This window comes from Typopeltis vanoorti, chromosome 19 (assembly GCF_054136105.1).
Source record: "Typopeltis vanoorti isolate ZY-2024b chromosome 19, IOZ_Tvanoo_1.0, whole genome shotgun sequence".
NCBI classification, from domain to species: Eukaryota; Metazoa; Arthropoda; class Arachnida; order Uropygi; family Thelyphonidae; genus Typopeltis; species Typopeltis vanoorti.
In genome coordinates, this window is record NC_143567.1 from 24,287,987 (window position 1) to 24,302,896 (window position 14,910).

Consider the following 14,910-nt stretch of genomic DNA (forward strand, 5'->3'; position numbering starts at 1 on the left):
TTTTTTATTTAGTTGGTACATCTGTCATAAGCATCAATGTGAAATTGCAAGTCATTCTGAAAAAATAGTCATAATTTAAAATTCTGAATATTTTTACAAATTGTTTATGTTAGTACATTATTAGTTTTGGTTTCATAACCTGCATTGTTGGCACTTGCAATGTGCCCGTTATTGATGTTATTTTGTCAAAATGAAATTTATGCACTTTGTAGCATATTGATGGTACTGGCTCAGGATATTCAATAAAGATCATCGAAAGACACTGAGCAAGTTTCTGAAGAGATGAATTTTGTCATGGAGTTCGTGCCAGAGAATTTTAACAGAAGATTTGCAAATGCAACATCTGCTAAATTTGTGCCTCATTTGCTCACATAGGATTAAAAAAAAAAAAAATGCATGAATGCTTGCTACGATTTGAGGGAGCAAGTTGTTAATGACCAGAACTTTCTTTCAAAAGTTGTAACTGGGGATGAGGCTTGGTGTTACAGTTATGATCCAGAAACAAAAACATGCATCAAGCTAATGGAAACATGCAAATTCACCAAGACCCAGGAAGGCAAGTCAAGTTTGATCAAACATCAAGACAATGTTGATTTGTTTTTTCTGATGTGAATGGAATTATACACAAAGAATTATTATCCTGGACAGACAGTGAACCAACATTTTTATGTCAACATTTTGAGAAAACTGAATGACAGTGTGAGACGAAAACAGCCAGAAATGTGGAGTAGCTGAGATTGGCTGTTGAACCATGACAATGCCCCAGCCCACATGGCCTTATCTATCCAATAGTTCTTGACGAAAAACAAAATGGCAGTTGTTCCCTACTCACCCGATCTCTCTCTCTCTATGTGACTTTTTTTTATTCCCAGGGATAAAGAAAACCATGAAAGGTCAGTGATTCATTTATGTGGACTAAGTGAAAGAAAAGTCACTGGAGCTATAAACAGTATTCCAGTTGAACAGTTCCAGAACTGTTTCCAGCAGTGGAAAAAACATTGGGAAGAGACAATAGTAAATTTCTTGAAAATTCTGTAGTGGTTCTCAGAAGGTTGTTGGTATGGTTATGGAGTTGAAGAGTTGGATCTCTGTCAAGAAGAGAGGAAGTATCTTTTTGCAATAATTGTAACATTTTTATTATATTCAGCTACAGTTGGCTTCCAGTCATTTAATCTACTTCAAATATGTCTCTGAGCTTAGTAAATCCATTATATCAAGCACACACAAAGTGTATATACACATACACACTGTGTGTGTGCGTGTATATAATATCCCATCTTCCCTTTCTAATAAGCTCAATGGCATTATGACCAAGTAACTTAGCTTCTTTGAAACCTGATATAATATGGCAGTTAATGTAATCTGCACTTCTGCTATGACTTTAAATTGTGTGCGTTCTTCTTGCAGGTTTGCCTGTTTTGTGGGATGAAAAACCCAAATTTCTGGGAGGAAAAACTCTGCTACCTCCATATGAGACAGATAACTCAGCTTCAGTTTAAAATTCCTCATGAAAGTTCTTCACATCTTAGATGGGAATTGAACCCAGGTCTTTCTAACCAATGGTCAAAGGTCAACACGTATATATACATACATACACACACACAGTCAGAAGCCAAAACATTATGACCTACTAGCCTGTTTCCAGACTGCACAGTTGACTGGAAACAGGCTACTGGTGGTGGTATCTTGGTATGGGAATTGATTTAATGGCATCACCAATCCTCTCATCCCCTGACTGCTAATTATTACCTGGGGACTGTTCAGACCAGATACTGCCTTGGATAGTGACAATCTGGCCAATGGATCTAGACTCTTCCTGCAAGAAAATACTCCATGTCACAAGGTTTGCATTGTGCAAGCATGCTTCAAAAAACATATCTAAACATTCTGTGTGCTCCCTTGGCCACTTACTTCTCCTGATTTGAATTCCATTGAACAACTGTGAGATCATGTGGAACACAGTCCCCTTGGTTGATGCAGGGCCTTGCTTAGTCACTGACTCCCAGGATGTTCTTCTCTAGTTGGTACAGAATACCCTAGGATGCCTTTCATGGTCTAGTCGTCAATGCCAAGACAGATGCAAGCAATAATCTCAGCCCAAGGAAACCCAGCACGCTACTAGGTAATCATAATGTTTTGGCCCATGAGTGTATTATATATAATTAATTTCAAGTAAGAGATGAATTTCAATGCCTGGTGTGAGGGCAATGGAGACGTTATAGAGAATTAATACTTAATGGAGACTTGAAGTACCTTGGAAAAGTTCCATATTTGTCTCTAGCACAGGGCTTCCAGATCAATAAATAAAATTAAAAATACAAAAAATGGTAAATTAATAAAAATAAAAAAAAATAAAAAAATCCATAGCCTACCCACTTTACTGATGTACTATAAATTTACAACCATTTATGAGTCACATAAAAAAAAAATAAAAATAGATAAAAATTCTTACTAAAGCTGAATATATAATAGACTGAAGGAAATGTTTGTTATGGAATAAAAGTTCTGCTAGAGTTGATTTCCTTTAATGTAGCACTGATGATTTAGACTTCCATCAGAATATTTTCATAGTGAGAGTCAGCTATCTTCATTTTTCTTCTTAGCATTTTATGCAAATTTTTATAGTAAAATTATGTTTGTAATAAGTAGTTTTTTTAGAACATTATCCAACTCTTTGTGTTTTAAGATTTGGGCAATTCAGTGTAAGCTCAATTTATCCTTACCATGTACTAGCTGAAGGTAATAATTTGGGCCTATACAGTATTTCACTAATTGTAAATTTCTGAGGTCCGTCTACACCAACAAGCTGGGAGAATCCACCATGAGGAACACGTGAGCTGCCAGTTACAAACTGTAGCAACTTTGCTCTATCATCAGCTTTCATTTCTGCTACAGCAGACCAAAACCACTGAAAACAAAAATAAAATAAAACTAATCAGATAATATTCATTTGAAAAAGTGTTGTTTTAACCATAACAACTATTAACTATATTGTATTATGAATCATGTAATACATGTACAGTTGACACTCACTATAGAATGCTCTCAGGAGTCATAGAAATAGTTTGTTTTAAGGAATAATTTGCTAAAGTGTATAACAGCATTACCATGTGGCATGTTGGGCCTTTTCAGTTATTTGCTGTAGTAAGAGAATTTGAAAAATGGAGTTTATTACAGTGAGAGTTGACTATAGATGAAATGTGAAATAATATTCCAAAACAAGATAATTATGAGATGATGATTATCATATGACAACAATTTTCTGCTCTTTATTTCCTGAAATATTCAGGAAATAAAGGAGACAGAAATAAATAAATATGAATTACAGAGAAAAGTCTTATTGATTACATAACAAAAAAAAGGTATTGATTACATAACTGATAGTGATATTAGCAAAATAGTCCAGGCTACTAGACTGTACAGTAAATTTGCAAGAGGAAGTGATCACCATCTAGTTTGGACATGATGAACTGTTTTAGATTTGAATACAGAGAAAAAAAATATAAGACAGAACTAACAGTATAAGGAATCATGTGAACCACAGTAAAACTTTAATAAATTAAAATGAATTATAAATACAGGCAGGTCCCAACTTATGTAAATTCAAACTTATGCAAATTATCCTGAAAGGCTGAAAAAAAGAGACCTCTTTTAGACTTTCTTTTTCAGTAATTCTTGGTGCCTTTTGTGATGTGACACCTTTTTTGGCAACTCGTATGGTAAAGTATAAGTTCTGCATGACTTCAACCTGAATATTTACATCTGGGTCTGGCTCCCACTGACAAGACCTCAACAAAGATTGAAACAGGCCTGGGTAGTGATTCCCCCCCCCGATAATGTATAACATCATAGATGTCTGCTAGGAGATGTGTTTTACATTATGGGAAATACTAAGGATAGTGATCAGAGCTTACTCCACCTTTACTACGAATTGCCCCTGTCATGAAAGGTTTGCTTACGCTTGGATCTGCCGAAACGTTTATAGTTTCTATATTCGGCACGAAACTCTTGTAGTTTTTCAATTCGGCTTTGAAATAATGTTGGATTCAATATCCACTTAATTTGAATATCCTGAAAGGGCTATGAAAAAATCCAATTGTAAAATTTTACTTATCATGTACATTACTTACATGCCATTGTTATCTGCAAGCCAGATAGATAGCCTATGTGATGCATGTATGCTGTGTATTTTAACCACTGGGATAAATTTAGTACAATCGTGACTAGAGAGTGGAACAGAAGTAGAAAGGAAATATGAATCTGCTCACAAATGCACTAAAACCAATCTAGAGATAAAAATAAAAATTATATCCACATATAAAAAAAAAATTATTTCCACTTATCTGATAATAATCTTTGAAAAAAATTTTGTACCAGGTATATAAACGTGTCCTACAGCATATTTAGAAGTTTTCAAAGTTGATTTCTGAGATAGCAGGCATTTCAAATGTGTTTACCATAAGTTCCTCTTCATATGTACACACTCAAACACTCTTGAACTTGATGCTTCTGTAATGTAATGCTTTTTCATTATGAAAATTTCTAGATAATGTCAGTAAAGATATTTTTCATGTCAATATGAAGATGGAGCAGGTAGGAGGATGGATCGTAATGCCTTATGGACTTAAGAGTTTAAAGAGAAATAGACGATGCTTTTAACACCTGTTATTGCACTTTATAGAACAGAAAAGAATATGAAACATTTTCTTTTCTATTTTCTCATCCTGTGAATGAAACTAACATTTAAAGCATGTTAATGCAATACTACTGTAAACATGTAAGCAATAATATGTGATTAATGGGTGAGAGGGTTCAATCCAACTTATGTAAAATCCCAGTTATGTAAAGTTCACAGAATGTAACTCTTACATGAGGTAGGGACTGCTCGTATTTTATGTCTTGTAAAACATCTACAGTGAGAAGTACAACAACAGAAATATGAATGAATGAATAAGAAATATACTATGTTAAAAACTATAAAACTATCTAGAACTTAAAAAAATTAATGAAAACAAAACTAATAAAAAAAAAATACTGTTTCATATAGTTACAGAACATAGTAGTATTTTGGGAATAGTTAAACTATTACTGTGATTTAGATTCAGACAGTGTAATAGGATCTCAGGAATAGAATCTCTAATAGGACCTTTCTTTGAATAAATGCTTCTAGTAATAATTTTGTCTTGTTCGTGGATCCCGTGGACAGTGTCAATCTCATCTCAGGCTACATTGAAATGAGTTATATTCAGATGGCCTAAATCCATATTCCGAAATATGGATTAGTAAAACATGAGGTTGCCATAACCATGTGATCTATTAGAATAACAAAAGAGCATTTGTAAATAAGAATATTTTTTTCAAAGAAATTACTGAGACCCTCTTTCAGAACCTGAACCTCAATCACAATGGTGATATCATATTAAATAAATACAACCATAATACAATAACACTATATTAAATAACAATGTAGTTTTAAATGGGTTTCCTACAGTGTTATAGTTTTAAATCTAGCATACACATCATTGTTATAAAAAAGATTGCCATTGTTCTGCACATTTTTTTAAAAATTTTGCATTTATATTTTTGCTGTTTTTATCACACTAAAGATGTTTTACAAACTGAAAAACAAAATATTTGTGATTAATTTCAGTTGAGTGAAAATTTATCGAAGTCTTTCTTTTAACTGATAAATATCCCACAGGCTTCATTATACTGTAATCAAGCTAAGCCATATGTAAAAGGTACATATTATGCAAATTTAAGTTTCTGTGCAAATTTAGCAAATTTAGCAGTTCTGTGGGAAGTTTTGTGGGACTGGCTTGAATTACCATAAATGTTCCAGAGCAGCAAAAGAAAGAAAAAAGTTCCATGGCATGGCGGCCAATCTCCTTCTAGGGGATGACACTTGAAGAAGAAGAAGAGAAGTTTTCGGTATCGAGACCACATTATGATGTAAAATAAAGAGTTTAATAAAAATAAGCAATTAAAATCCAACAAGTTTCGTAAGTCTTACATCATCAGGGGTATTGGTACATAAAACGTTTTTCACAACAAAAGCCTATTGACAATTAATTACACATATTAGATGTTTTTGATAACGTCACAACTGATGCATATAACTGATGAACCAGAATACAAACAGTTACAACAAATACAAATACAAACCAGAATACAACATGCATAGAGTAAATTCATTACTCTATGCATGTTGGAACATTGCTAGTTGTTGCTATCATGTTCTGTGGTATCATGTGTGTTATATCCTAGGTCCGTGGCAGTTAAATTTTTGATGAAAAACAGAAGTGTAGGAATGATGGCTGCCAGTTCAATGGAGCAGTGACCATGAAAGTTTCTGTAGAACAGCCAGTGCTGAAATATTGCATCTGTGAGATAGCGGTTGAAGTGAGTCTGAAAGGGAAGGATCATCTATGAGCTGAATTGCTCTCCTCTGGATAACATCAAAAATTTTTAGAGAGGTTTTAGATGCACAACACCAAACACATGAGCAGTATTCTAAGGATGGGCAGACTTAAGATTTGTATAGTTAGCAGCTTTGCGGGTGAAAAACATCTTGAGAGGAAGAGAATGCTTAGTTTTATGGATGCTGAGGAAATGAATAATGTGATGTGTTTATGTCAAGAGAAGCTGGAGGCAAATGTTAATTCTAGCAGAGGGATCTGATCCTGTCTGGTGATATATGTATTACTGTGGATAAGGGTAAGTGAGCTGAGATCCCCTTTTGTGAGGAAAAAAAGCAAGAGGTATGTTTCATTTGACATTGAAGGTGACCAGACTGTCCTCACCCGATTGCAGGATAGTATGGAAATCAATGTTCAAGGAACTGGTTGAAGATTGGGATGTCGGAGTACACTGCATAATTTATTAAATGCATAGGATAATAGAGTATGATCATCAGCAAAGCTGTGAACAGGATTAGTTGTGATTGGGAGTAGGTTGTTTATGTATAGGAGAAAGAGAGTAAGTGATAGAACAGAGTCCTAAGGTACTCTTGCATTTGTGACAAAACTCAAAGACATGGAACCATCCACTATAAGAAGCATTAAATGACCAGAGAGACAGCTGGCTACCCAAATTACAGAGGGTGACAGGTAGACAAAATGATGGCAATTTGTTTAATAGGCCCCAATGCCAGAAATAATCAAAGGTTTTGGAAACATCAACAGTGATAGCACATTTCTTCAAACCTTTCCATGGCATGCTGAGGTCAATCATGGATCCTGAATGGTGAAATCCACACTGGTGATCACTAAGTGCTGGACCACTAGGTAGTGGAGAAGATGACTACCAGTGATATTCTCTATGATTTTGGAGAGGACTGAGGTGATGATGATTGGTCAGTAATTTGATAGCAAATTTTTACTTTTTTTTTTAATAAGCTGAATGTATGTTTTTTAAGTAATTAACAATGAGGAAGAAAAGATAGCTAAAGTTGTTCATAAACATAATCTTCATGCCACTTTTAAGCCACACATCCAACTAGCAACACCATCTGTTTTTAAGGTAAAGCTTTATCCATTTACACATCTTCGATCAATCATGGTACTGGTTGAAGATGACCTTGAAGATTGGGATGTCAGAGTATAGCATTGTTTATTAAATGCGTAGGATAATAGAGAATAGAGTACAATCATCATCAAAGCTGTGAACAGGATTAGTTGACTAGTAGGTCTCTTAATCTGATCAAAAAGCATAAAAACTATAATCATTATAGTAAGTCAGAACCAATGAACCACACTATGGGTTCCATCAGACAGCAATTAAGTGGAAGAAAGGTGTGCTGCACAGAAGTTGCTACTGGTCTTAAAGCAATGTTCTCTCTAATTTTTGCTGGTGCATGTGCACATGAAAAACATTTTATGTGCAATTTTCCAGTCTCAGACTCAATGTATGCACTAACGTAATATTTCTCATATTAATGTTGTCTTTTTTTCACCTAGCTATAACCTGTAAAATTGCAAGCACTAAATTAATTCACTTAAATCTGTGTAGCTATAAAAATCCCCCACCATTTGCAAGAGTTCTGCATTTTTCAATCTTTTCTGACTGGTGATCCACAATAAAATACACACAATAGGTTGAGAAGTGACACTCTGAAGGCACTGAGGTGGTACAATACCAAGCAACTCTTGGCAAAGATGGAGCAGGTCTCAATCACTTTGCTGCTTTCCCCTCAGTTCACTCAATTTAATACCTTGTGGCCCATATCTGATATTAAGTCAGTGACAAATACTACACTCTTATCATAGCCAAAAGGCTGAGAAACAAAAAGTGTAGTATCTGTTCCCATGGTCCCCAAAGATATTAAATGGATTTTTAGAAGGAAGTGAAGTGCATGTAGCTTTCTCCATCATTGTCCCAATGTTGCACAACCTCAAGGGTCACGATTCTCTCCATTGGAGAAATGAAACACACACACACACACACACACACACACACACACACACACACACACACACACACACACACACACACACACACACACACACACACACACACACAGGGTGTTTCAAAAGGGTGTATACAACTTCCGAGTTATTCTCTGTGAAACACATCAATTTTTGGTCATGCAACGTTATTACCAAATGACAACACTAGATGGCATGATATATCACACCATTTGAAAATGACGACTTTCAATGTTGCAGAGCGAGCATGTTGTGTGTTTTGGTCTGAGAAAACAAAGTCTGCAACACAAGGTCAAAGGAATTTCTGCATGCAATACAGCAAAGAACCTCCTAGTGGGCACATTATCTACATGATGCACAAGAATTTTGTGGAAACAGACTGTTCTGTGCATCATCCAAGGTCAATGGGAAGGTCACTTGCTACTGATGCTGCTGTGAAAGGAGTTTGGGAAAGTTTTACAGAGAAGCCCTGGAGAATAAAGATAGCATGCATCACTATCCACTGTTCTATCTCATTTGTCAGAGGGCATGAGCAAAGGGATGAGGAGTAGTTTTTTTTTTTTGCATGGAGAGTAGTGGGTGATTGAAATACATTGTCTGAAAGCGTGTTGAGTGCAGAGACAGTGAATGCATTTAAGTTATAGTATGATGAGTAGTGTGTGTGTGTGTGTGTGTGTGTGAGAGAGGACCTCCTGTGATGAGTCTTTTGACTGCATACAGATCTGATAATGATAATAATAATTATAAAAAAGTGGTGTTTAGGAGATGGTCAAACAATTCCTCAGAAGTTAATAAGTTGACCAAGGAAAGTATGAGATCATTAGAAATATGTCTCTTAAACATATATTCTCCAATTAGTATCTTTAATAAGTAACAGTTTATATATACACATGGAGAAAAATAATAAAAAATAAACTGTTTACTTATTATCGACGATGTGTAGGTGGCATTGAGTGGAATGCCCTTCCATGATGAATCCAGACTATTCAAATAATAATATTTGAATGGATCTGTCATAATAGTTATATTTTATCTGTCTTGAATACTGTTACTTTTATTAACAGGACTAAAACATTTCAGGTAGACTCCTTAAAAGAAATTTTTTAAGAAAAAAGGTAATTATATTACCTCTACTTCTGCTGAATCAGATGTATAACCTTGGTATTCTGAATTTTGTTTCCAATCAGTTAAATCAACCTCAGGCAATCCAGATAAAAGAAGTTCCTACAAAATAAATAACATACACTTGAAACAAAATATAGTCAACTGATTATAGCAAACTTATAGGAAGCACAGGAATAGTTTGATATGCAGTTTATTATAGTGAATATCCTTAACCATAACATTATACTTATGGGACTCTGGTTGAGAATTTTCAGCAGTTTTTAGATGCGCTTGCTATGGTAAAAGACTAAACTAGAAAAAATGCTTCATAAGTTCTGTTTCTGAGAGTGGAAGAAAAATCTATCTTGCTATATAACCACCTTCTCATTTCTTATTCTATGTGACATTAGACAGGATTAAAATATGTAATGTATCACATTTGTAAATCTTCATGTTAAATCCATCAGAAAATAAACAGACAACTACTCATACTTTATTGATATTTTTGTAAATCTAATTATTAAAGATTACCCTAAGATACAATTTCCATCTCAAGGTCAGTTATTTTAATACTTTTTTTTTGTTTTATTTACATCAGTGGAAGTGACCATTTAGTTTCAACCAATTAAAAGCTTGGGGTGTCGAGGAGAGATAGTACCTCTCCACTTGGACGGTCGCATGTAATTGGGGTTCAAATGGATTGGTTCTCACTGGATACCCAACTTTCACTTATGGATCCAAGAAGCTACTGTAAACTGGTAGCAGTCACACCCCGGTAAACTGTGTTGACCCACAGGCTAAACTAAGTGAGGGTAGCCAGATATGCCGATCTCAAGCAGCGACTGTATTCGGTGAATCAGCTGCAAACAGCGCCTGTACTTCATTTTAGGAGCGGCTGAATTCAGATCAAGGAGTAGTGATTGACACTTGACGAAACTTAACCATTGAAACCGAATGAACTCTAACCACCCAGTCAAACAAGGGTTGCACTTACTATTGGGAACCAAGATAGTGAAGCCAAAAAATATGCTATTGGAAGAAAAGGTTATCTAGTAGACAGGAAAAACATAACAAGCATAGGAACATGGAATGTAAGAACTCTTCACCAGGAAGGAGCATTGGAAATACTACTGCATGAATTAGGCAACTACCAATGGTAAGTGATTGGACTCTGAGAAACCAGATGGACTGGAAAAGGAGAATTCCACCATGGACAGTACAAAATCTTAACTTCAGGCAGGGAGGACAACAAACACCAAGAGGGAGCAGCACTTATATTAAAACCAAAGGCTCAAAACTCTCTATTGTAATCTTTGGATCCTATCTCACCTAGGATAATTAAAGCAAGATTTAAAACATCAATTGGATCACTGACTATTATTCAAGTATACTCACCAACTTCGACATCATCAGAAGAAGACATTGAGGAGTTCTATATAGATTTGCGAAAAGCAGTACAGCAGACATCAAGTTAAGATCTCCTAATTGTCATGGGGGACCTAAACGCAAAAGTAGGCATAGACTGGGATACCTGGCCAAGAGTAATCGGAAAGTTCGGGTATGGAGAAAGCAATGAATGTGGTGAAAGACCACTAAATTTTTTAAATTCTATAATCATAATGTTAAATATTATAATATCATGTATTTGCCATTCTTCCAATCCAGTTTCCATAAATGAATTTAAATTTCTGTCTTTATAATACAGGATTTCCATAAAACAAGGTCAATATTTCAAATATGGAAAAAACAAAGAGAACACAGTAACAGTGTGAAAGAATTTTATTTGTAATGAACAAATATGATGAGAGCTCTACATGTACCATATCTGAATTGATTAATGTGTTTTGATATACACGGTAACATCGAGGGATACCTGTATATAGAAAATCCACTCACATGAGCAGGAATACTCACAAACTTCTCCCTCCTCCCACCATTTTCTCAATAGTAAGGTATTTTTAACAACAATCTTTATTTCAATGAGGTCTCTCTTAGAGTCAAACTCAGTCACCTATATCAACCATACCATCTTATCTAACGGGCACACAGTTACTACAGAATAAACAAAATACTTAATCTTTTTCCCCATCTCCTGACATCATACTTTTCCTCAAAGCATACATGATATTGGTAAATGTCTTTCCAACCACTTAATGTCCCAATGAGAGGGAGAGAGATTTCTCAGATTTTATCATAATAATCAACTTTATTTATGTAACTACTACATCACCTGTAACAGCTTTAGTGATCAAAATATCCTGATTTCTTTTTAAGGATGTTAGGGCTTTCTCTAGATTAGGGAAGAAGTTAAACTATTTTTATTTTACTATCAATGCTATTTATTTTATAGCAAATGGCTTTTTTTTATTATTTTTATGACTATTTTCACCTGCTTTCGTTGGCTTTCTACTCAAAAATTCTTAGAGCATTACTGATGTATTATAGAGACAAATATATGCAGAATAATAGAGGAAGAAATTTCAGACATACCTTGCTTGGATGTTGTTGGCTGTCTTCTTTCCATGATGTTTATACTTCTGCTGTTAAAGGAAGGGGGGGGGGTTGGAAAAAGTGGGGAGGGGTTTGAGGCAATGTGGGAGAATTAATTTGAAAAAAAAACCCTACTTTTTTATATAATATATGTATAATATTATTATTAAGGGTGGGCAGAGCGCTTTTTTGGAGGGGTAAGAGATAGAAAAAGGGGCTTAAAATAGAAACTTTTTTTGAGGAAGGGGAGGGGTTTATCGGATTTAGGGGGTTAAGGGGGTGCGAGCTGTTTCAACCATTCGTCATCTTCAGAACACATACAGGAAGTGGATGCTATGTCATGTCGGCTTGGTGTTTCTGCCTTTGGAGTACTTGTGTTATTGCATGTTGGTTGGGGTCATGACCTAATTTTTATTTTATGGAGCTTCCAACACTCAGAGATTATGTAGGGTCAGTGGATGTTGATTGAGTTTTCGTCACATTTTATGGCTATCGTTTCTGATATTCTTAGCATTGTTTCTTGTCTTGTCTATTATTATGGCCTTGTCGAATTGTGGGGTATGTTTCTGTTTAAGGGCATGAGCTACTATTTTTGTGTTCCCTGTACTTCATATTCTGTTTTTCTTTTTGTTGTTGTTGCATTTTTTAGTGTCAATCTCTGGTAATAAAAATATTTGCTACCATGTATCTAGGACACTAAAACACAATATTAAAATTATCCCAAAGTTCCAGCCAACAAAGAATAATAATTAGTAATTCAATGTAGCCACTTAAGTGAACTCTGCCATATTTTTCACTTTTCATCTCTCATTTCCTTTCTTCAGTAAAGTACTCTCTGTATTTCTGAAGATGACAACACATTGAAATGGCCCATATACCATAATTATGAAATATCATTTTTATTTTATTTAATTATAATTTTTTTTTAATCATTTTCAATCCTTGGGATTTTAATTTATTTCTCCATATTATTTATCCTTTTCTGGTATTTTTTAATCTATTTTAACCTTTATACTTTAATCTTTTGGTTAGAGATGCCAAGAAATTATATTTTTGGCATCTTTTTCCTTTACTCAAGTGTAAGCAAATGAAGTTTGAAAAGTATCATAATGGCTAAGCTACTTGTATATAGAGGTTAATGACTTCACATTAATTGTCTCAGTATTCCACAATGCAAAGCATTCATCCTTTTGTGTGTGTGTATAATGCTCTGCATTAGTATAATTAAAGGGTCTTCTCCAAAAACTAGGTGATTTGTTAGATCATTTTTACTTCAATGAGGGACCCAAAGGATCATTTTAACTTACTAACTCTGGATCACTCAATGATACCCAATATTAGTTCTGCTCAATGATAGGCGTGCTCTACCACTGAGCAGAACCACTCATCTGGCAGGGAAAAGCATCTACCAAAAGAGCCTCAGTCATCCAGATCATCTACCAATGATTGATTTCAGCATGCCCCATATCTGCAAAAAACCACATCAGTGGGAGTCAGACCTGGTTTCAACCTTTTGCAAGATCACTTGAAATCTCAGTGAGTGACTCTAAGGGATCACTACTAAACTCATTACTCTGCCACTCAGTAACAGGCAACAACCCACCACTGAACATAGCCCCTCTATTCCCCAAGAAGCAAGCAAACCCAAAGATGAACATCAAATATCAACAGTGAGAGCCAGACCAAGAGGAGATACCAAGGTTAAAGTAATGCAAAAGTCATAATATTTCCCATATACAAGTAATGAAAAGATACAATGCCTTATTATTAAAATCTTTAATTTAATTTATTACCAAGTGAAAACACTTTCAATTCCTTCTTAAATCATTAAAATAATTATATATAATAGTACCATTATTATTATTTATATGGGCACTCATTCACCACTCTCCAAGGAAAGAATCTAGTCTGGACACCCATACTAACCACACTTTTAGACATCTTCCATGTAACCCCTTCTTTTCTACCTATTCCCCATGTAATGAAAAATTTCTTCTGTGTCAATTTTATAGTGTCCCTTTAGTAACTTATAAGTTTCTATCATAAACCCTCTCCTTCACCTATCAGCTAAACTCTGCAAACCACAAACCCTCAATCTATCCTCATAGGGAACATTCCATACACCTGTCACCAGCTTGATCATTCATCTCTGAATCTTCTCCACCACCTCCCGATCCCCAAGAAACACAGGTGACTAAATCTATACACAGTAGTCAACATGTGACTGAATCATAGTCTTATAAAGAATAATAATAACCTCTTTATCTTTACTTGTGAATGTGGTCTTCAGCATCCAAGTAATACTCCAAGCTATTTTGCCAACCCTTGCAATATATCCTCTGAATTTCAAATCTCTATCCACCATAACCTCCAGATCCCTAGCCTCATCAATTTCCTGTAAAATAGTACCATCAATATGATACAGAGTGTGTAATCTTTTCATTCCAAAGTGTATTACCTTCCATTTTACAACATCCGATTGAAAACCATTGTTCTTTGCCCACACCACCAATTTATTTAAATCATCTTGTAAGATGATTTAAATAAATTGCCCTCCCTAGTTTTACATCATTTGCAAACAACTGAATGTCCCCCTTGAAATCTTTTGCTATATCCTTAATATACAACTTAAAGAGTAGCGGTCCTACTACAGAGTCCTGGGACACTTCACTAGTCCCCCTCATTCGCTTCAATTCAACAGGACCTACCTACCACTAATGGCATTCATTCCATGTAGTGTTCTTATGCTATGGCAGTGCTTCAAGTTGCCTCCTAAGTTTGTCATAATCACCAGCTTTGTAGTTCTGCATAAACTCTTTCTTGACTGAAATATCCACATGTTGTGCAACCTACCATGACAAGACTGCATGGTCACATTCCCCGATTGGAG

General features: G+C 35.1%; 1 protein-coding gene across 1 annotated transcript in view; it reads right to left on the minus strand.

Moving 5' to 3' along the window:
* The window catches only part of LOC150095918 (E3 ubiquitin-protein ligase HACE1-like), a 147,955-nt gene that overhangs the window by 4,060 nt on the left and 128,985 nt on the right, over positions 1–14,910 (minus strand). Inside the window, exons 15-16 of the mRNA XM_090409566.1 lie at positions 9,555–9,650; positions 2,724–2,908 (exon numbers count right to left, since the gene is read on the minus strand). Coding sequence (XP_090265692.1) covers positions 2,724–2,908; positions 9,555–9,650 — 281 coding nt within the window. The remainder of the gene's footprint in view (positions 1–2,723; positions 2,909–9,554; positions 9,651–14,910) is intronic.